The sequence below is a fragment of the Rhinoderma darwinii genome, chromosome 6 (assembly GCF_050947455.1).
Source record: "Rhinoderma darwinii isolate aRhiDar2 chromosome 6, aRhiDar2.hap1, whole genome shotgun sequence".
Classification (NCBI taxonomy): Eukaryota; Metazoa; Chordata; class Amphibia; order Anura; family Rhinodermatidae; genus Rhinoderma; species Rhinoderma darwinii.
The window spans coordinates 142,386,541-142,410,880 of NC_134692.1; the positions used below are offsets into that span (position 1 = coordinate 142,386,541).

The 24,340-nt window shown below is 45.8% G+C and overlaps 2 protein-coding genes across 4 annotated transcripts; one reads left to right on the forward strand and one right to left on the reverse strand.

Annotated features, from left to right (window-relative positions):
* Positions 1–299: 299 nt before the first annotated feature.
* CDKL4 (cyclin dependent kinase like 4) lies at positions 300–15,980 on the forward strand. Of its 3 annotated transcripts, none has more exons than XM_075830784.1 (10): positions 300–509; positions 5,546–5,726; positions 5,958–6,076; positions 12,071–12,143; positions 12,549–12,639; positions 13,467–13,667; positions 14,191–14,279; positions 14,379–14,435; positions 14,731–14,850; positions 15,451–15,980. In XM_075830784.1, exons 2-10 carry the CDS (start codon positions 5,559–5,561, stop codon positions 15,550–15,552), a joined length of 1,020 nt encoding a protein of 339 aa, XP_075686899.1. In that variant the 5' UTR covers positions 300–509; positions 5,546–5,558; the 3' UTR covers positions 15,553–15,980. The 3 variants fall into 3 exon arrangements, with proteins under 3 accessions (XP_075686899.1, XP_075686897.1, XP_075686898.1); XM_075830782.1 differs by having other exon boundaries at positions 301–509; positions 5,955–6,076; positions 15,451–15,979; XM_075830783.1 differs by having other exon boundaries at positions 301–454; positions 5,955–6,076; positions 15,451–15,979.
* Positions 15,981–16,179: 199 nt separating this feature from the next.
* Positions 16,180–22,784, reverse strand: TUFM (Tu translation elongation factor, mitochondrial). Its single transcript, XM_075830781.1, has 11 exons — positions 22,712–22,784; positions 21,220–21,257; positions 20,091–20,250; positions 19,542–19,708; positions 19,349–19,453; positions 19,086–19,250; positions 18,350–18,482; positions 17,420–17,524; positions 17,069–17,220; positions 16,863–16,982; positions 16,180–16,543 (listed from the first exon to the last, which is right to left on the reverse strand). The coding sequence occupies exons 1-11, from the start codon at positions 22,749–22,751 to the stop codon at positions 16,367–16,369; spliced, it is 1,362 nt and encodes a 453-aa protein (XP_075686896.1). The 5' UTR covers positions 22,752–22,784; the 3' UTR covers positions 16,180–16,366.
* Between the last annotated feature and the right edge of the window lie 1,556 nt (positions 22,785–24,340).

Genomic DNA, 24,340 nt, shown 5'->3' on the forward strand with positions numbered 1-24,340 from the left:
GTGTATAACGTATGGACGGACACATTTCTGTTAGAAGGGTCCCCCAATAATAAGCTGATCACCCCCATAAACCTCCCCCGGCGTCAACTGTGGTAATGGCCGATGACTCTGCACCCATCGAAATCAATACGCCATGAGAATACACGGGTGAGGGGTGCCTTATATTGGTAGGGGGCATGATAAGGTGACCCCCCCCCCCCCCCTGTAGATGCCACATAGGAGTAGTGACTGCAATAGTGACAGGAGGTTGGTGGTAGTAGTACAGGCAGTCACTAGGCCCGCAGCTCTGCTGTCACCGTGGTAACGCCTGCTCTGTCTGCAAACAAAGGGCAGGGGAGGAGGCTGGGCCCTCTGCAGCCTGGTGATGGTTGCCCCCGGCAACCCATAGACTCCTATTACTACTGGTGGGGGAGACTTTATTATACGAGGCCACCGGACTCTGGAAATGCAGCAGGTGATTCCGGGATCCTGGGAAACTTTACCCGTCTCCTGAGATTGCTCCATCTGCGGTGACGTATTTATTATTCTGTCCAGTTTCCTGTAGATTATGTCCCCGCTCCGGCGATGAGGAAACTAATGTAGAAACCTGGAAATTGTACCCCATAATCACCCCCCGAAACGTATCATATGTCTGCGGCGGTATAGATTGTGAGCTTCTAAGACCAGGGAGCAGAGGGGTTAGTGAGAGCGGATCCATACAGCAAATAATCCCCCGCTATAGTGATGCGGAAAGTTACTCTCTATATATTATATTACGTTCCTTACATATTGCACACGTTAGTGACCCCCCAGGTGTCACCCCCACCTCCCCCTCTGCAGGGACATTATATATCTGTATATGTATCACCCGTCGTGCCGCCTGCGGTCTACGCTGAGCTGTGGTAAATATTGACTTGAGATTAGCAGATATAAGTAATTGTGAGGCGGGAGATGGCGCAGGGTGATGGATGACGGGCGGCCGCAGAGATCTCTTATATTTACTAAGTGTTCCTGGAAATCCCTGAGAGAGAAAGACATTTATATAATATATCAGAACATGATCCAGGGTTTTATTTTTAACCTCCTAAGTCCGCCATCTGATCCTCCAGAAATGTGTTGCGCTAATGCCCAAATATTCACAAATTCTGGAACGGTCAGTCAAGAGGGAGGCACTTCTTTTAGTCCCCAAATCTGAAGTTCAAGAGCGCTCTGATTGGGGACTACTGAACCCAGCAGCTTATCCTATAGTTATACTGAGTTACATCCTGTATTATACTCCAGAGCTGCACTCACTATTCTGCTGGTGGAGTCACTGTGTACATACATTACATTACTTATCCTGTACTGATCCTGAGTTACATCCTGTATTATACTCCAGAGCTGCACTCACTATTCTGCTGGTGTAGTCACTGTGTACATACATTACTTATCCTGTACTGATCCTGAGTTACATCCTGTATTATACTCCAGAGCTGCACTCACTATTCTGCTGGTGGAGTCACTGTGCACATACATTACATTACTTATCCTATAGTTATACTGAGTTACATCCTGTATTATACTCCAGAGCTGCACTCACTATTCTGCTGGTGGAGTCACTGTGCACATACATTACATTACTTATCCTATAGTTATACTGAGTTACATCCTGTATTATACTCCAGAGCTGCACTCACTATTCTGCTGGTGGAGTCACTGTGTACATACATTACATGACATTACTTATCCTGTACTGATCCTGAGTTACATCCTGTAATATACTCCAGAGCTGCACTCACTATTCTGCTGGTAGAGTCACTGTGTACATACATTACATATCCTGTACTGATCCTGAGTTACATCCTGTATTATACTCCAGAGCAGCACTTACTATTCTGCTGGTGGAGTCACTGTGTACATACATTACATTACTTATCCTGTACTGATCATGAGTTACATCCTGTATTATACTCCAGAGCTGCACTCACTATTCTGCTGGTGGAGTCACTGTGTACATACATTACATTACTTATCCTGTACTGATCCTGAGTTACATCCTGTATTATACTCCAGAGCTGCACTCACTATTCTGCTGGTGGAGTCACTGTGTACATTACATTACTTATCCTGTACTGATCCTGAGTTACATCCTGTATTATACTCCAGAGCTTCACTCAATATTCTGCTGGTGGAGTCACTGTGTATATACATTACATTACTTATCCTGTACTGATCCTGAGTTACATCCTGTATTATACTCCAGAGCTGCACTCACTATTCTGCTGGTGGAGTTACATTACTTATCCTGTACTGATCCTGAGTTACATCCTGTATTATACTCCAGAGCTGCACTCACTATTCTGCTGGTGGAGTCACTGTGCACATACATTACATTACTTATCCTATAGTTATACTGAGTTACATCCTGTATTATACTCCAGAGCTGTACTCACTATTCTGCTGGTGGAGTCACTGTGTACATACGTTACTTATCCTGTACTGATCCTGAGTTACATCCTGTATTATACTCCAGAGCTGCACTCACTATTGTGCTGGTGGAGTCAATGTGTACATACATTACATTACTGATCCTGAGTTATATCCTGTATAATACTCCAGAGCTACACTCACTATTCTGCTGGTAGAGTCACTGTGTACATACATTACATTACTTATCCTGTACTGATCCTGAGTTACATCCTGTATTATACTCCAGAGCTGCACTCACTATTCTGCTGGTGGAGTCACTGTGTACATACATTACATTACTTATCCTGTACTGATCCTGAGTTACATCCTGTATTATACTCCAGAGCTGCACTCACTATTCTGCTGGTGGAGTCACTGTGTACATTACATTACTTATCCTGTACTGATCCTGAGTTACATCCTGTATTATACTCCAGAGCTTCACTCAATATTCTGCTGGTGGAGTCACTGTGTATATACATTACATTACTTATCCTGTACTGATCCTGAGTTACATCCTGTATTATACTCCAGAGCTGCACTCACTATTCTGCTGGTGGAGTTACATTACTTATCCTGTACTGATCCTGAGTTACATCCTGTATTATACTCCAGAGCTGCACTCACTATTCTGCTGGTGGAGTCACTGTGCACATACATTACATTACTTATCCTATAGTTATACTGAGTTACATCCTGTATTATACTCCAGAGCTGTACTCACTATTCTGCTGGTGGAGTCACTGTGTACATACGTTACTTATCCTGTACTGATCCTGAGTTACATCCTGTATTATACTCCAGAGCTGCACTCACTATTGTGCTGGTGGAGTCAATGTGTACATACATTACATTACTGATCCTGAGTTATATCCTGTATAATACTCCAGAGCTACACTCACTATTCTGCTGGTAGAGTCACTGTGTACATACATTACATTACTTATCCTGTACTGATCCTGAGTTACATCCTGTATTATACTCCAGAGCTGCACTCACTATTCTGCTGGTGGAGTCACTGTGTACATACATTACTTATCCTGTACTGATCCTGAGTTACATCCTGTATTATACTCCAGAGCTGCACTCACTATTCTGCTGGTGGAGTCACTGTGTACATTACATTACTTATCCTGTACTGATCCTGAGTTACATCCTGTATTATACTCCAGAGCTTCACTCAATATTCTGCTGGTGGAGTCACTGTGTATATACATTACATTACTTATCCTGTACTGATCCTGAGTTACATCCTGTATTATACTCCAGAGCTGCACTCACTATTCTGCTGGTGGAGTTACATTACTTATCCTGTACTGATCCTGAGTTACATCCTGTATTATACTCCAGAGCTGCACTCACTATTCTGCTGGTGGAGTCACTGTGCACATACATTACATTACTTATCCTATAGTTATACTGAGTTACATCCTGTATTATACTCCAGAGCTGTACTCACTATTCTGCTGGTGGAGTCACTGTGTACATACGTTACTTATCCTGTACTGATCCTGAGTTACATCCTGTATTATACTCCAGAGCTGCACTCACTATTGTGCTGGTGGAGTCAATGTGTACATACATTACATTACTGATCCTGAGTTATATCCTGTATAATACTCCAGAGCTACACTCACTATTCTGCTGGTAGAGTCACTGTGTACATACATTACATTACTTATCCTGTACTGATCCTGAGTTACATCCTGTATTATACTCCAGAGCTGCACTCACTATTCTGCTGGTGGAGTCACTGTGTACATACATTACTTATCCTGTACTGATCCTGAGTTATATCCTGTATTATACTCCAGAGCTGCACTCACTATTCTGCTGGTGGAGTCACTGTGTACATACATTACATTACTTATCCTGTACTGATCCTGAGTTATATCCTGTATTATACTCCAGAGCTGCACTCACTATTCTGCTGGTGGAGTCACTGTGTACATACATTACATTACTTATCCTGGACTGATCCTGAGTTATATCCTGTATTATACTCCAGAGCTGCACTCACTATTCTGCTGGTGGGGTCACTGTGTACATACATTACATTACTGATCCTGAGTTATATCCTGTATTATACTCCAGAGCTGCACTCACTATTCTGCTGGTGGAGTCACTGTGTACATACATTACATTACTTATCCTGTACTGATCCTGAGTTATATCCTGTATTATACTCCAGGGCTGCACTCACTATTCTGCTGGTGGAGTCACTGTGTACATACATTACATTACTTATCCTGGACTGATCCTGAGTTATATCCTGTATTATACTCCAGAGCTGCACTCACTATTCTGCTGGTGGAGTCACTGTGTACATACATTACATTACTTATCCTGTACTGATCCTGAGTAATATCCTGTATTATACTCCAGAGCTGCACTCACTATTCTGCCTGTGGAGTCACTGTGTACATACATTACATTACTGATCCTGTACTGATCCTGAGTTACATCCTGTATTATACTCCAGAGCTGCACTCACTATTCTGCTGGTGGAGTCACTGTGTACATACATTACATTACTTATCCTGGACTGATCCTGAGTTATATCCTGTATTATACTCCAGAGCTGCACTCACTATTCTGCTGGTGGGGTCACTGTGTACATACATTACATTACTCATCCTGTACTGATCCTGAGTTATATCCTGTATTATACTCCAGAGCTGCACTCACTATTCTGTCTGTGGAGTCACTGTGTACATACATTACATTACTGATCCTGTACTGATCCTGAGTTACATCCTGTATTATACTCCAGAGCTGCACTCACTATTCTTCCTGTGGAGTCACTGTGTACATACATTACATTAGATTACTTATCCTAATCATAATTCTGCCGGGCATTATGGGAAACAGTCAGAAAGTTGGTCGACTGACACCACCCACCCAACCTTCAACAACATAGCTGAGCTCCTGTAATGTAGGGGGCAGTATTTTTTTTTTTTACCTCAGTTGACTGTACTGAGCCTGGTATAAAGAATAAACGTCCCAGTGCAGGCGCTGAACAAGCAGGGGATGCTGGGAAATGAGTAATTACAGCTGAATATGTTGTAATTCCGTTCTATTCCTTATTACAACATTATACATTATAAATCACCACCAGACTGACCTCAGGGATGGAGAAGTACGAGAAGTTGGCGAAGATTGGTGAAGGATCTTATGGGGTCGTTTTTAAGTGTCGGAATAAGGAGACCGGACAAGTGGTGGCCATCAAGAAGTTTGTGGAGTCTGAGGACGACCCCGTCATTAAAAAGATAGCGCTGCGTGAGATACGTATGTTAAAGGTGAGGCCGCGCTGCCGCAATAACGTGCTGTGCGTGTGAAGCCGTGCTCATAGTGGGCCAATTGTTCCAATGATTTTCTCTGTTGATGCTCACCAGTTGAGGGGCCACCTGTGGAGTTTATACAGACTCCATGCTGATGGTTTCCAGATCAGAATTGGATCTGTGGCCCCGACCCTGGCAGACACTAATATGAATGTGCAGAATGTGATTTCTCTTTATCTCTTGCAGCAGCTGAAGCACAGTAACCTGGTGAACCTGCTGGAGGTTTTCCGCAGGAAGAGGAAACTACATCTGGTCTTCGAATATTGTGATCACACAGTTCTCAACGAGCTGGAGAAACACCCCAATGGGTACGTCCATATAACGTCCCCCATATCCACACTCCGGACAGAAAGACCGTCAGCGCAATGCAGCTTACCAATATCCTGTCTATGGAATGATTGGTTATCTGTTAGCTTAAAGGGCCAGTAACCCTAAAGTCATCAGCTTATAATAGTTCTGGAGTGTTATAAGAGGAGCGGCTGATATCAGTCACATATATGATGTAATGTCTCTGGAGGATATAATAGTACTGGAGTGTTATAAGAGGAGCGGCTGATATCAGTCACATATGATGTAATGTCTCTGGAGGATATAATAGTGCTGGAGTGATATAAGAGGAGCGGCTGATATCAGTCACATATGATGTAATGTCTCTGGAGGATATAATAGTACTGGAGTGATATAAGAGGAGCGGCTGATATCAGTCACATATATGATGTAATGTCTCTGGAGGATATAATAGTACTGGAGTGATATAAGAGGAGCGGCTGATATCAGTCACACATGTAATGTCTCTGGAGGATATAATAGTACTGGAGTGTTATAAGAGGATCGGCTGATATCAGTCACATATGATGTAATGTCTCTGGAGGATATAATAGTACTGGAGTGATATAAGAGGAGCGGCTGATATCAGTCACATATGATGTAATGTCTCTGGAGGATATAATAGTACTGGAGTGTTATAAGAGGAGCGGCTGATATCAGTCACACATGATGTAATGTCTCTGGAGGATATAATAGTACTGGAGTGTTATAAGAGGAGCGGCTGATATCAGTCACATATGATGTAATGTCTGGAGGATATAATAGTACTGGAGTGTTATAAGAGGAGTCGCTGATATCAGTCACACATATGATGTAATGTCTCTGGAGGATATAATAGTACTGGAGTGTTATAAGAGGAGCGGCTGATATCAGTCACACATGATGTAATGTCTCTGGAGGATATAATAGTACTGGAGTGTTATAAGAGGAGCGGCTGATATCAGTCACACATATGATGTAATGTCTGGAGGATATAATAGTACTGGAGTGTTATAAGAGGAGCGGCTGATATCAGTCACATATATGATGTAATGTCTCTGGAGGATATAATAGTGCTGGAGTGATATAAGAGGAGCGGCTGATATCAGTCACATATGATGTAATGTCTCTGGAGGATATAATAGTACTGGAGTGTTATAAGAGGAGCGGCTGATATCAGTCACACATATGATGTAATGTCTCTGGAGGATATAATAGTACTGGAGTGATATAAGAGGAGCGGCTGATATCAGTCACATATATGATGTCATGTCTCTGGAGGATATAATAGTACTGGAGTGATATAAGAGGAGAGGCTAATATCAGTCACACATATGATGTAATGTCTCTGGAGGATATAATAGTGCTGGAGTGTTATAAGAGGCGCGGCTGATATCAGTCACATATGATGTAATGTCTCTGGAGGATATAATAGTACTGGAGTGATATAAGAGGAGCGGCTGATATCAGTCAAATATGATGTAATGTCTCTGGAGGATATAATAGTACTGGAGTGATATAAGAGGAGCGGCTGATATCAGTCACATATGATGTAATGTCTCTGGAGGATATAATAGTGCTGGAGTGATATAAGAGGAGCGGCTGATATCAGTCACATATGATGTAATGTCTCTGGAGGATATAATAGTACTGGAGTGATATAAGAGGAGTGGCTGATATCAGTCACACATATGATGTAATGTCTCTGGAGGATATAATAGTACTGGAGTGATATAAGAGGAGCGGCTGATATCAGTCACATATATGATGTAATGTCTCTGGAGGATATAATAGTACTGGAGTGATATAAGAGGAGCGGCTGATATCAGTCACATATGATGTAATGTCTCTGGAGGATATAATAGTGCTGGAGTGTTATAAGAGGAGCCGCTGATATCAGTCACACATATGATGTAATGTCTCTGGAGGATATAATAGTACTGGAGTGATATAAGAGGAGCGGCTGATATCTGTCACATATGATGTAATGTCTCTGGAGGATATAATAGTACTGGAGTGATATAAGAGGAGCGGCTGATATCAGTCACATATGATGTAATGTCTCTGGAGGATATAATAGTACTGGAGTGTTATAAGAGGAGCGGCTGATATCAGTCACATATGATGTAATGTCTCTGGATGATATCATAGTACTGGAGTGTTATAAGAGGAGCAGCTGATATCAGTCACATATATGATGTAATGTCTCTGGAGGATATAATAGTACTGGAGTGTTATAAGAGGAGCGGCTGATATCAGTCACATATGATGTAATGTCTCTGGAGGATATAATAGTACTGGAGTGTTATAAGAGGAGCGGCTGATATCAGTCACACATGATGTAATGTCTCTGGAGGATATAATAGTACTGGAGTGATATAAGAGGAGCGGCTGATATCAGTCACACATATGATGTAATGTCTCTGAAGGATATAATAGTGCTGGAGTGTTATAAGAGGAGCGGCTGATATCAGTCACACATATGATGTAATGTCTCTGGGGGATATAATAGTGCTGGAGTGATATAAGAGGAGCGGCTGATATCAGTCACATATGATGTAATGTCTCTGGAGGATATAATAGTGCTGGAGTGTTATAAGAGGAGCGGCTGATATCAGTCACATATGATGTAATGTCTCTGGAGGATATAATAGTACTGGAGTGATATAAGAGGAGTGGCTGATATCAGTCACACATATGATGTAATGTCTCTGGAGGATATAATAGTACTGGAGTGTTATAAGAGGAGCGGCTGATATCAGTCACATAAGATGTAATGTCTCTGGGGGATATAATAGTGCTGGAGTGTTATATAAGAGGAGCGGCTGATATCAGTCACATATGATGTAATGTCTCTGGAGGATATAATAGTGCTGGAGTGATATAAGAGGAGCGGCTGATATCAGTCACATATGATGTAATGTCTCTGTAGGATATAATAGTGCTGGAGTGTTATAAGAGGAGCAGCTGATATCAGTCACATATGATGTAATGTCTCTGGAGGATATAATAGTACTGGAGTGATATAAGAGGAGCGTCTGATATCAGTCACACATATGATGTAATGTCTCTGGAGGATATAATAGTACTGGAGTGATATAAGAGGAGCGGCTGATATCAGTCACACATATGATGTAATGTCTCTGGAGGATATAATAGTGCTGGAGTGTTATAAGAGGAGCGGCTGATATCAGTCACACATATGATGTAATGTCTCTGGAGGATATAATAGTACTGGAGTGATATAAGAGGAGCGGCTGATATCAGTCACATATGATGTAATGTCTCTGGAGGATATAATAGTACTGGAGTGATATAAGAGGAGCGTCTGATATCAGTCACACATATGATGTAATGTCTCTGGAGGATATAATAGTACTGGAGTGTTATAAGAGGAGCGGCTGATATCAGTCACACATATGATGTAATGTCTCTGGAGGATATAATAGTGCTGGAGTGTTATAAGAGGAGCGGCTGATATCAGTCACACATATGATGTAATGTCTCTGGAGGATATAATAGTACTGGAGTGATATAAGAGGAGCGGCTGATATCAGTCACACATATGATGTAATGTCTCTGGAGGATATAATAGTACTGGAGTGTTATAAGAGGAGCGGCTGATATCAGTCACATATGATGTAATGTCTCTGGAGGATATAATAGTGCTGGAGTGTTATAAGAGGAGAGGCTGATATCAGTCACATATGATGTAATGTCTCTGGAGGATATAATAGTACTGGAGTGATATAAGAGGAGCGGCTGATATCAGTCACATATGATGTAATGTCTCTGGAGGATATAATAGTACTGGAGTGATATAAGAGGAGCGGCTGATATCAGTCACATATGATGTAATGTCTCTGGAGGATATAATAGTACTGGAGTGATATAAGAGGAGCGGCTGATATCAGTCACATATGATGTAATGTCTCTGGAGGATATAATAGTACTGGAGTGATATAAGAGGAGCGTCTGATATCAGTCACACATATGATGTAATGTCTCTGGAGGATATAATAGTACTGGAGTGTTATAAGAGGAGCGGCTGATATCAGTCACACATATGATGTAATGTCTCTGGAGGATATAATAGTGCTGGAGTGTTATAAGAGGAGCGGCTGATATCAGTCACACATATGATGTAATGTCTCTGGAGGATATAATAGTACTGGAGTGATATAAGAGGAGCGGCTGATATCAGTCACACATATGATGTAATGTCTCTGGAGGATATAATAGTACTGGAGTGTTATAAGAGGAGCGGCTGATATCAGTCACATATGATGTAATGTCTCTGGAGGATATAATAGTGCTGGAGTGTTATAAGAGGAGAGGCTGATATCAGTCACATATGATGTAATGTCTCTGGAGGATATAATAGTACTGGAGTGATATAAGAGGAGCGGCTGATATCAGTCACATATGATGTAATGTCTCTGGAGGATATAATAGTGCTGGAGTGATATAAGAGGAGCGGCTGATATCAGTCACATATGATGTAATGTCTCTGGAGGATATAATAGTACTGGAGTGATATAAGAGGAGCGGCTGATATCAGTCACATATGATGTAATGTCTCCGGAGGATATAATAGTGCTGGAGTGATATAAGAGGAGCGGCTGATATCAGTCACATATGATGTAATGTCTCCGGAGGATATAATAGTACTGGAGTGTTATAAGAGGAGCGGCTGATATCATTCACATATGATGTAATGTCTCTGGAGGATATAATAGTCCTGGAGTGATATAAGAGGAGCGGCTGATATCAGTCACATATGATGTAATGTCTCTGGAGGATATAATAGTACTGGAGTGATATAAGAGGAGCGGCTGATATCAGTCACACATATGATGTAATGTCTCTGGAGGATATAATAGTGCTGGAGTGATATAAGAGGAGCGGCTGATATCAGTCACACATATGATGTAATGTCTCTGGAGGATATAATAGTACTGGAGTGATATAAGAGGAGCGGCTGATATCAGTCACATATATGATGTAATGTCTCTGGAGGATATAATAGTGCTGGAGTGTTATAAGAGGAGAGGCTGATATCAGTCACATATGATGTAATGTCTCTGGAGGATATAATAGTGCTGGAGTGTTATAAGAGGAGCAGCTGATATCAGTCACACATATGATGTAATGTCTCTGGAGGATATAATAGTGCTGTAGTGATATAAGAGGAGCGGCTGATATCAGTCACACATATGATGTAATGTCTCTGGGGGATATAATAGTACTGGAGTGATATAAGAGGAGCCGCTGATATCAGTCACATATGATGTAATGTCTCTGGAGGATATAATAGTGCTGGAGTGTTATAAGAGGAGCGGCTGATATCAGTCACACATATGATGTAATGTCTCTGGAGGATATAATAGTACAGGAGTGATATAAGAGGAGCGGCTGATATCAGTCACATATGATGTAATGTCTCTGGAGGATATAATAGTACTGGAGTGATATAAGAGGAGCGGCTGATATCAGTCACATATGATGTAATGTCTCTGGAGGATATAATAGTGCTGGAGTGATATAAGAGGAGCGGCTGATATCAGTCACATATGATGTAATGTCTCTGGAGGATATAATAGTACTGGAGTGATATAAGAGGAGCGGCTGATATCAGTCACATATGATGTAATGTCTCTGGAGGATATAATAGTACTGGAGTGATATAAGAGGAGCGGCTGATATCAGTCACACATGATGTAATGTCTCTGGAGGATATAATAGTACTGGAGTGTTATAAGAGGAGCGGCTGATATCAGTCACACGTATGATGTAATGTCTCTGGAGGATATAATAGTGCTGGAGTGATATAAGAGGAGCGGCTGATATCAGTCACATATGATGTAATGTCTCGAGGATATAATATAATAGTGGTTTCCCTTCAAGGTGACGACCATATATTGATACCCCTGGACTGTTATTTATAGTGTATGGGGTGGGATCTCACATTAACCCTTCCATGACTTTAATTTCAGAGTACCCGAGATGATGACAAAGAACATTGTGGGGCAGATACTGCAGGCCGTGAACTTCTGCCACAAGAACAGTGTAAGGATTATATGGAGATGACTACTAAATATATTGTGATGTTAAAAGGGAACTCCACCTGAAGACATGTCATATAGGTGACATCTGCGGGGCCACGAGCCGGAGACCTCCAGTTTCTGCAACAAATCACATGTGAAGATTCCATTAAAATAAACAAAATCAGTCAGAGATCTGGTGCCCGCCCCATGTGGTCGTATACTGGGTGTTATCGCCCCCTTGTCTTGTATATTTGTGGTGTCCCAGGTCACATGCCCCCACTGACGTTACTTGTCTGAATGACATATCAGAAGATAATACCAGGTGGAGTTCCCCTTTAAATTTTTTTGTTGTGGGCGGAGTTAAGTTTAGTAAAATGTTCATTAACATATCATTATTTTCGCCATGATTGCGTCTTCCTGCCGGCAGTGCATTCACCGCGACGTAAAACCCGAGAACATTCTGCTCACCAAACAGGGGGTCATAAAACTCTGCGACTTCGGCTTCGCACGAATATTAAGTAAGTGTTTAACGTGCGGCGCTGTAGTCACGACTGAATTCACAAGTCAGTTTTATTCTTTTTTTATGACCATCTAATAATCCAGAATATGTGATAATCCAGAATATGTGATAATCCAGAATATGTGATAATCCAGAATATGTGATAATCCAGAGTATCTGATAATCCTGAATATGTGATTATCCAAAATATTTGATAATCCAGAATATCATCTAATAGTCCAGAATATGTGATAATCCAGAATATCATCTAATAGTCCAGAATATGTGATAATCCAGAATATGTGATAATCCAGCACCAGTCAGGTGATGTTGTACTGTATATAGATCCCATAGAGCATGACAGCACTGGGGCCCTGTTAGTAATGTAAAGCTTCTGCACTGGGGCCCAGGATGTTTTGTACTGTGCCTCTAGCTGATGCCTCTCCTGACATGTCTGTTTTAGTCAATACTTGGATTTCCCATGAAATAGAGTTGTAAGAAAATATGTTCCAAAATTTTTGAGTTCTGGCGTTCCTCTGTTATTGCTCCTAGAAATGCATGAATACATTAACTGGGTTTTGCTATTCTCCCTCTCATAGGGGCGTGTCCCTACAGTCACTGTCAGGCCTGATTGGACCGTGTCAGTCTGTTTAGGGACACACCCCCAACTGGTAACATCCAATTATTCATAAATTTCTAGGAGGAATAACAGAGGAACAACACAAAGTAGAATTCTAAGAAAAACTGCTCCAGAATTGTTATTTCATGGGGAATTTTCTTTTACTATTTTGGACATGTCAGGAGAGGGGACCGGTCGTCTTGGTCATTATTTCCTTGTCTTCGCAGCTCGGCCTGGTGATGATTACACAGATTATGTGGCCACTCGTTGGTATCGGGCCCCGGAGCTGCTGGTCGGGGACACACAGTACGGAGCAGCGGTGGATGTGTGGGCCATAGGTTGCGTATTTGCTGAGCTGCTCTCCGGACAGCCCGTGTGGCCGGGGAAATCAGACATGGACCAACTCTACCTTATCATCAGAACCCTGGGTGAGCAAAATCCTGCAGTAATGCAATGGGGCCAGGCCCTGCCGCTCCTGTGGGGCCCTGGAAAGAGGGGGCCACAGCCCTGGTTGGCTCCATACCCCTTTCCTTTGGACAGTGTGAGGCTCTGGTGGGCGTTTGCTCTCTACAGGAACCACGTCACTAGCCAAAGAGGAAGAACTAGCATGAGGCGGCACCAGAGAAACCCACTGAGCCTGTAACCAGATGATGAAATGCTGTTTGCCTGCAGCCACCACTAGGGGGAGCTCACTACATATGTATTTAGAAAGCTTCCTTTCAGTTCTATAGAAGCTGTATAAATCTGTATGGAGGGAGCTCCCTCTAGTGGCAGAACTGTATCATAGCACTCTAGGGCTGTGTGGACAAGCAGAGGATTTGGTGCTCTGTATCAGAAAAACAGAGCCCTGACCGCTATAAAGGTATATTATAAAACGTTACTCAGCGCAGAATTTTGGATCTATTGAAGTAAAAACCAGAAACCTCTTTATTTATTCTGTCTTTCCTCCAGGAAATCTAATACCGCGACACCAGTACATTTTCCGCAGTAACCAGTTTTTCCATGGTGCCAGTATCCCCGAGCCGGACCCCGATGATGTGGTGGGTACCCGCTTCCTGTCATGTGATCAGGGGGTACAAATACTCCTCAACATTAGTGAGAGGCTTTCAGCAGTTTCATTTTATTTATTTCTCATACAGGAAACTCTGGAGGAAAAATTCCCAAATATTCAGTACATGGCTATGACATTCATGAAGGTAAAGCGGAGGATTTCCTATATATACCCTCCCCCCACTAGTATAGGATTTGGGGAGAATTGTACTTTAGATCAGCTCAGTGTGGTCGGACGAGTGTCGTTACTTTACTGAAACACATTATATATATGTATGTATGTATGTATAGTGGAAAGTGGCCGGTATACAGAATCCTGCAGAAATTCAATATTTGGCGCCACCTAGTGACAGACTTCTGTCTTACACGCCCCGTGTGTTGGATGCAGCACATTTCATTTCCCAGTCCCGCCTCTTTCATAGTTGTGGCTCCTCCCCCTAGGGCTGTCTACGCATGAATCCTGATGATCGTCTCACCTGTGAGCAGCTCTTCGAAAGTGGTTACCTGAACCCCACCCGCGAGGAGCCGGAGAAGAGGAAAGGCAAAGGGAGGCGGCGACAGGTGAGTAACCGCAGAGCATTCCTCACCCGAAATATCATCCAGTCCCTCTTAGGCCCCCTGCCCTACCTGGAATTACAGGCACAGACAGTCACCCGCATTTGTGGGCCGTGCTTCCATTGTAACGTACAGGAGCACGGTCCGTAAGATAAAAAAATAGGACGTCCTATTTTTTGCCGGTTATTTCTTCGGCCGTCCCGTAACTATACAGGACGGTGCCCATGGGCAATATAAATTATTGGGTCCGTACTAAGATCCGCTGTTACGGTCCGTTATTGAGGATCAAAATTACAGCCACGTGCATGGGGATTTACGCCTGAGTGATACGGCTGGAACGCAGCCACGGTTAAGCGGCCCTATAATGGACAAAGTACTGCCTCATTTTTGGCCCCTCGGGTCCGGCCCCGGGGTTTCATTAGCCCGGATCATTCCTGTAAGACCTATTTATTAGTAAGAATACGAGGGGGAACAAAACAAAAAAAAAATTTCCTCCTGCCAGTACTGCTGGGAGGGGCCTTGACAACCTCTTTTTAAAAGGCGTTATCAGAGCGATCGCTGGAGTAATTCCCGCACCGCGGCGATGTCTATGAATATTTCTTGCAGACTCAGCTGCTGCCTCAGATTCCTGGAAATGGCGCCTCACCCGCTCCAGACGGCAAGAACAAACCCCGGGTGCAGAAATTCGACCACTTCCCCAACATTTAACAAAGACCCTCACACATTCAGTGCTAGAGAACGTCTCAGGGAGGGTCCGGCCGCGTTACCGACTCCAGGAGTAAAACAGAACTTTGCAGACCTCAAGTAACGAGAATCGATCGTCACCGATACTTCATGATGTGCGACATATTGAGCGATGGGCCCAGACAGCGGCCCCCGCCCCCAGACAGCGGCCCCCGTCCCCAGACAAGGCAGGAAACCAACAGAATGGAGGACTACAGTAAGAGTCATGCAGCCTGAGAGCGAACAGGAAACCAGCAGGGTTCTGAATTGGATGCAGCTTTGGCTGTGACTAGAGACATGACTTAAATGCAGATCAGCAAAGCTCTATATTAATCACCTTCTGTTCCTTATTCTAGAATTACTGTCGTCTACTAATCAATACTCTGTCCAAAAATATTTATTAATAAAAAAAAAAATATGAAAAACAAAAAACGTATGGAAAGAATATACAGATCACGTACAACCTGCGCTCGCACCCCAGGTGGGGGATGGGGAAATAAACATGGTGTAACCCGACCGTGAAGGTCACATGATCAGATATTTATTATCATTTCTCAATGGCAATGAGTGGGGGGTCCGACTTACAGGAGACCCCAAATCAAAGCACCGGGACAGAGATAAGAGCCCACAGCGTCGTCACAGGCACCGGGGCTGAACTTTATTGAGAGCGAGGAGTATTTTACAAAGGAAACAGGCTGCAGATGGAGGAGGCTTAGGTGCTACCTTGTTGTTTGGTTCGTCTTCATTTTAGTAGTAATCGCCCCTCCCCCCACGTGATACAAGTTCATATTGAGGGTCTTCAGGGTCCCCCCCAGCCTTCCTCATCCTGTTTTGTCACCTCCAAGATGTCGGTCACAATCCCAGTGCCGATGGTCCGGTTTCCGTCTCGCAGGGTGAAACGTTGTCCCTTCTCCAGGACCATGGGCTGTCGCAGGGTCATCGTCAGGCTGGAGTCTTCCCCGGGCATCACCATCTCCTGAAAAGGACAGGGTTAATAATCAGCATGGCGTCTACAGCGCAGGAGAAATATACGCGGGGTGCTTCCTATAGGTGACCCGCAAAGATTACGGTTCAATTCTGGCATCCAGCGGTCTGGAAATCTGCTAATCCGGCACATGACAAACAGTCCCATGTCAGATTAGCGGAAAATGACTGGATAATCCCGCAGGGTGAAGACGGGTAACATCCCCGCGGCCGCCTCTGCTACATCACAGGTGTGGAGGATGGGACCAAATTATACACCCAAAAATGGCTGCCTCTGTGTGCAGGGACACTGAAGAAAAACCACAACGAACCTTGCCGTCCGGCAGCGTGATCCGGCAGGACATGTCCCACGTCAGGGAGAACATCACGGGCAGAAAGTTGCTGACAAAAGGCTTGTGCCGCCCTCCCTCCTCCTTGCTGAGGATGTAAACCTGAGGGAAACCACATGTATTACTAGCACATCCCCTCCCCCGGGATCGGGTGATCACACAGCCGCCATGTTGTTTCTGAGCCGTACCTGAGCCTTGACCTTCTGGTGAGGTCTGATGGATCCCGGTTTGCACATCACCATCCCCCGCCGGACGTCTTCTCGCTTTAACCCTCTCACCAGAGCACCGAGGTTATCTCCGGCCTCTGCCCGGTCCAGGCTCTTGTGGAACATCTCGATTCCTGCGCCAGAGACACCGGATCAGAAACAGTAGAGGGCAGCGCGGCACCTCAGAGGGGGTTATCCCACAACGTGATCTACACCCACGGCCATCTCTACACCCCGGACAGGCGACCAGGGCCCTCATTTTATGGCGTGTTTAATAAACCGTCAAAAACGTGAGAAATGACCCGTCATGGGGCGATTCAGAGGAGCTCGTACCCGTTACCACCGACTTCAGGTGCTTACTGCGCCCAACAAACTCGCATTCATCGGCCTTCTTGATTGTGCCGCGCTCCAGCGTCCCGGTCACCACCGTACCGCGGCCTGAAAGAGAGATCGGTCATGTGACACGTGTGATCGGTCATGTGACACGTGTGATCGGTCATGTGACACGTGTGATCGGTCATGTGACACGTGTGATCGGTCATGTGACACGTGTGATCGGTCATGTGACACGTGTGATCGGTCATGTGACACGTGTGATCGGTCATGTGACACGTGTGATCGGTCATGTGACACGTGTGATCGGTCATGTGACACGTGTGATCGGTCATGTGACACGTGTGATCGGTCATGTGACACGTGTGATCGGTCATGTGACACGTGTGATCGGTCATGTGACACGTGTGATCGGTCATGTGACACGTGTGATCGGTCATGTGACACGTGTGATCGGTCATGTGACACGTGTGATCGGTCATGTGACACGTGTGATCGGTCATGTGACACGATGTATTCCACCGCTCCCGCAGAATCCCCCGAAACCACGACCTGATAATGAAGTACAACCGTCCCCCCCTCCCAGGTCACCGACATGTGGGAGTCCGGGTCCTAAAACCCTACAGGTCGCTGAAACGGAGAAGAGAAGAGCTCCGCTAAGCGCTGTGCCCCTTCGTACGGGATCGGCTTTGCTTCACTCTCCTCGGTGACTTTCTAAGAGTCCGTTCACGGTTCTGCTCCATCTCCGGGCAAAGCCAATCACAGTAGAAGGGGCACAGCGCTCAGCTCAGCGTTTCAGCGATCGGTGGGGGTCCCAGGACCCAGACCACCACCTATCAAAAGTTCCGACATGTCGGGAGACTAAACACTACAGTCAGCAGCAGCCTTTAGTGCAGCAGTGTTACAGGAGGAGTAGGTTGCGTCACACACCTGGGATAGAGTACACTGACTCCACCGGCAGCAGGAACGGCTTGTCCAGGTCCCGCTCTGGGATGGGAATGTAAGTGTCGATGGCGTCCAGAAGCTTCATGATCGAATCCAGGCCGATGTCCGTATTGCGGTTCTGTAACGGGGAAAGAAGCGCTCGTCACGTGCGGCCCGATCCCTCCTGATCCCTCCTCTACCCCCGCAAGTCAGTTATGTACTTAATCCAGGATATTTCATAATCCGGCACCGATCAGATCCCATTGATGATGGATTAAAAAGGGATTTTTATATGTCCGATCCCCGTACCAACGTTCCGGACGGCTGCGCTATAAACTCGGGGATATTGGTGCGAATTTCAGGCAGTGAGTCGACACCCCACCACCAAAAAAAACACTGCAGGTGGAGCTGCAATGGGACAGAGCGCGGCCATGTTACAGAGCTGAACCGCTTTATTTTTCATGTATTTTCTGGACAAGCCCAGAGATAAAGAGAAGCTGCAGTGTAAAGTTCTCTGCCCATCAATAGCGAGTCTTTGAGTGGGCACCTCTTCACCCTGTGGAGCTCCTTCTAATAAGTAATGGTGCCAGCATTCACCCGTTCATTAGAGCGTCTCTTATATGCCACAATGTAAAGGGTCTGTATTGGCATCCCGTGTATATCGGGGTCACCATCTCCAGACACTTTTAACCCTCCGTAGACAGGAGGAAAGATCTTTGACCTCATGTTATCCGGTTCTTACCTCGAGCGCGCACAAAGCCGATCCTACCACGACGGGGGTGTTCTCGCCGTCGTACCCGAATTCTGTCAGCAGCTCCCGGATCTCCAGCTCCACCAGGTCCAGCATCTCCTTGTCATCGACCGCGTCCGCCTTGTTAATGTAAACAACAATGTGCTTCACCCCAATCTGCAGGGGAGACGGGTACAAGTGCGTGAAAGGGCAGCCAAGAGATGAGACCCCCCCCACCACTATACCTGATGCAGCAGAGCTCAGTACAGTCCTACCTGTTTTGCCAGCAGCATGTGTTCCCGTGTCTGTGGCATCTGCCCATCTGTGCCCGCCACGACCAGGATACAACCGTCCATCTGAGAGGTTCCCGTGATCATGTTCTGCAAGATACAAAGGGATAGACGATGTTATAATGTGCGCGAGATCCCCCTGAACCCCCACACGTCCCCCATCACCCGCTGCACCCACCTTCACGTAGTCCGCGTGCCCCGGGCAGTCCGTGTGGGCATAGTGGCGATTGGCGGTGGTGTACTCTACATGTGACGCATTAATGGTGATACCGCGGGCCTTCTCTTCTGGGGCGTTGTCAATTTCTTCATATTTCTTAAACTGCGCCCCTCCGGCTTCTGACAGGACTGCGGGGAAAATAAAAAACGCGTCAGCAACGAGATCCGATTCATGGGACATTCAAAAAATAATAATTTCTTATTCTCTTGGGTATCGGCTGCATTTTATCTCTTCACTAGGACGCAGCCATGATCAGCGACTCCAGCTCAGAAACATTGTCTATTGGAGTCTGAAATCCACCACTGTCCCTCTTGCTTTACACTGCAGCTCTGCTTGTATAGATTGGCTCAGCAGAAGTCATTACGTGGGGAATGGAATTCCATTACATCAAAGACAGAATATTTATAAACTACAAGCAACTAAACCCCCTGTGGAGGAGATGATTATTAAGTGACTACCGGACTGAGGGGAGGAGTCTTGATAAAGGGGGAGGAGCCTGAGAGCACTCACTTTTTGTAAGGGCGGCTGTCAGCGTGGTCTTGCCGTGATCTACGTGCCCTATTGTTCCGATATTGATGTGGGGCTTCTCCCGAGAGTAAGTCTTTTTAACTTCCACAGCATAATTTCTGTACAGCAGGGGGCAGAAGCGAGTAGCAGGGCTGGGCCAGGCCTACAAGGAATAAGAATGGACGTCTCATCACAAATGTTATCAGCTCCTATAATAAAGGGATTTTCAGTATTTATGTAAATAGAGCTCACTAATTGTGTCATTTAAACTTTTTCTGCTAGCTGTCAGTGAATGGAAGCATCTTAATTACATCCAACCGGTACAGGCCTAATCCCTCTCACAGCTGAGGGTTTGTTACAATGGTACCCAGTCTAGACAATCCTCGGTGAGCTCCAGGCTGATATATTTGACCTGCACTAATACATTGTAACAGACCCGGGCGATTATGACCGAAATCAAAATCACGATTAATTGAACATGTGACCTTGATTTTGAACGATTATTTAGGCCACACCCCTATTTGCATGCTACGCCATTGAATTCATATTTAATCCACCTGAGCCTGCTGTATACTACAGTATATAATATACCCCCCCCCCCCGACACTGCCCCTCCCCCACAGTACATTGCCCCATAGCTGCCCCCACACAGCCCCAATAGTACCTGATAAAAATATCAGTCACCTAACCCCGTTCCAATGACGGAGATCCCTCTGGTCTGTGCGGCTCGGAGCACTCAGGCGCGATGACGTCACCGCCTCGCGCCTGGCGATACATAGTGATTGGTAGAGCAGGGACCCGGCGGCTCTACCATTGGATTTAACGCAATCTGCGTCCTGAAGATGCAGTTTAAACCGGGAAAAAATAAGTGATAAAACCGAAATGCGTAAGAGGACATCGGTTATTTTCAATTTCAGAGATCTGATGCTCATGTGTGTAGCCCACAGACGATTGTCCAGACTGGATACACTGTAACAAAGCCTCAGCTGTGAGATGGATTAGGTCCGGACAGGTTTTCATCCTCTGAATATAATCAAGAATGTCCAAGTCACTAACAGCAAGCAGAGATCGTGAAAAGAGCGAGGTATTTAAAACACATTGACTACAGGAGACGAATATCACATTTACTTACCGCGATGCGCAGACTGTGAGCCGGGAGACGGCTGAAAACTGCGAAGAAAGAAGAAAACGTAAAAAAAAACAACCCAGACAACGTGGAGCGGACGGAAGATAATTAAAGGGAATCTCCGCAGTCAGGGCTCATGCACACGACCACTTCAGAGTCTGTGTGTCCGGACCGCAAACTATAGAAGACGTCCTATTCTTGTCCGGATTTACGCCCGTCTCACCCATTCTAGTGTATGGGACTGAAGAAAAACAAAATGGCGCCGGGAAGCCACTAGGAGCGGTGCTCAAAACGGGATCGGTCATGTGCTTAGGAGTCATTCCAGGGTTAGAAAAACATGGCGGCTTTCTTCCAGAAACAGCGCCACACCTGTCCACAGGTTAAGTGTGGTATTGCAGGTCAGCCTCATTCACTAGAATGGAGCGGAGTTGCAATACCAGACACAACCTGTGGACAAATGTGGCGCTGTTTCTGCCGCAACTTCCACATCCTAGTGAATCTTAAGATAATTCTCGTCCATCTACGTCCGGGTGATGGGGGGGGGGGAGGGGGCTGACGTCTTCTGGCGCTTCAGGAGGAATACGCGGCGCTCTTCAGCTTTGCGATCGCACCGATACCTCAATATAAACAGACGTCATCCGGAGAATTAGAGACGGACTGTACAAGTCGCGCATCGTGCACAGGAGGCCATGACGGACGGCACCTCCCCCGATCCCTGCCGGACCAGTCACGACATGAGAGGTTAATTGAGATCATACAGGGCGCCAAAACATTCGCAAAACCCAAGTCCCGGATTCTTCCCTTTCTGTCATTGCATTCATCCATTTCTTAGTTATATCTGATCCCGGGAAAGCTGGGTGACAACACTTGTGGGAGCCTTAAAGGGGCATACTCATCACAGACGTGTACAGAATATCCTCAAGAGACCCCACGGATGTCTGATAGGTGCCGGTCCCACCTCTGACCTCCGTCCTGGTGATGCGGCCGCGCACGTTTCACTAATATGGTTGTCAGGGAAACCGCCGAGGAAGCGTGCACATGCGCGGCCACCTCACAGGCAGGACAGGGAACCCCAATTCTCAACTTAGGGGAGGGTCCCAAAGGTGGGAGTCACATGAGTCAGACATATCCATCAAATGTCTGTGAGTGGAATACCCCTTTAAGGGCGGCCATATTGGTTGTCACCCAAACTATCGATTACGGATTGTCGCTTTTACAGATATGGATGATACAGACCTGAGCTCAGACTATGGGGGGGCCGGGCAGAGAGGTCATGGGGTCACAGCTGGGGGGTCTCAGGAGGGAAGGAGGTCTCCGCCGCCCCCCATCACCGGCTCCCTGTACCACACGTGACCTCTACGATCACGTGACCTTCACTGACCACAGGGGGGAGCCCGGCCCCTCACCTACTCCCCACTCCGTGCCCTTACCCCCCTCTGGGCCGTCCGTTACCCCGCTCCCCCCTCTGAGTCTCCCGGACACACGCTCATTTCCTCACCGGCAGTTCGGCATGCAGACAGCACCACACGCCCCGCCATCTTGGTAAACGCCGGAAGTGACGACCCGGAAGCGGAAATACCTCGAGTCAAACTAAAAGTAATATGGCCGCCGCTCAATGGAAGACTATAGAAGCCATATTGGTTGTGGCATCCTCTCATTCCTTTGTCCCTGATATCCCCTCCTCTATAACCAATAAGGGTATGTGCACACACACTAATTCCGTCCGTAATTGACGGACGTATTTCGACCGCAAGTACCGGACCGAACACAGTGCAGGGAGCCGGGCTCCTAGCATCATACTTATGTACGATGCTAGGAGTCCCTGCCTCGCTGCAGGACAACTGTCCCGTAGTATAATCATGTTTACAGTACGGGACAGTTGTCCTGCAGCGAGGCAGGGACTCCTAGCATCGTACATAAGTATGATGCTAGGAGCCCGGCTCCTTGCGCTGTGTTCGGTCCGGGACTTGCGGCCGAAATACGTCCGTCAATTACGGACGTAATTAGTGTGTGTGCACATACCCTAGGCTATGTTCACACGGAGTATTTTGGGGGAGGAATATCTGCCTCAAAGTTCCAAACGGAATTTTGAGGCAGATATTCCTCCCCCAAAATACTCCGTGTGAACAGCAATTATCGCGCCATTTTTCGCCCGCGGCCATTGAGCGCCGCGGGCATAAAACAGCGAGATATACGCTTTCTCCTGCCTCCCATTGAAGTCAATGGGAGGTCGGAGGCGGAAGAGCCCGAAGATAGGGCATGTCGCTTCTTTTTCCCGCGAGGCAGTTTTACTGCTCGCGGGAAAAAGACGCCGACGCCTCCCATTGAAATCAATGGGAGGCGTTCTCGGGCCGTTTCTGCCGAGTTTTGCGACGCGGTTTCCGCGTCAAAAAACTCGGCAAAAGACCCCGTGTGAACATAGCCCAAGACTTGGAGCCATTACATGACAGGACAAGACTGCGTCCATGCATAACAAACGCTTCTAAGGCAGTGTTGCCAGTAGCAGCCAATAAGATTGCAGCTTATATCTTCCAAAAGCTTTTTAAAAATGAAGGAGGCGATCTGATTGGTTGCTATGGGCAACAGACACTTTCTTAAATAGTTTTAATGCATAAGGCCCATTGTATTGATTGTTTGGCACCCGTCATAGGACAGGCCGGGGATGTATCAAAACTGGAGCGAAGGAAAAGCGGAGTACTTGCCCCTGGCAACCAATCAGATCCCAACTCTCATTTTTCAGATCCTTTGGAAAATGGACGTAACCTTATTGGTTGCCAAGGGCAACGTCTCCACTTTATTTAGCACTAGTTTTGATAATTCTCCTCCAATGTGTCTGTAAACCAGTTATTATAGGAGCATTTCCCATAGGGTACCTGCAGCTTTATACGCTAGACAGATTTAGGTTGGATAGTCTTTTATTTTTTGTAAGGTATATATGGCTCTGATATACATTTCCAACTGTAACCCCCCCGAAGTCACGCACATCCTCGCCTCGACTGGTGTTAGGACGTTGTCTGCAGCAACGCCCGGCGGAAAAACGACTGCAGGAACGGGGAGGCACGAGTATTTTTTTTTTTTGAGGGGGGTGAGGGGCACCTGGCAGAGTTGGCACGCATGTTACACAAGA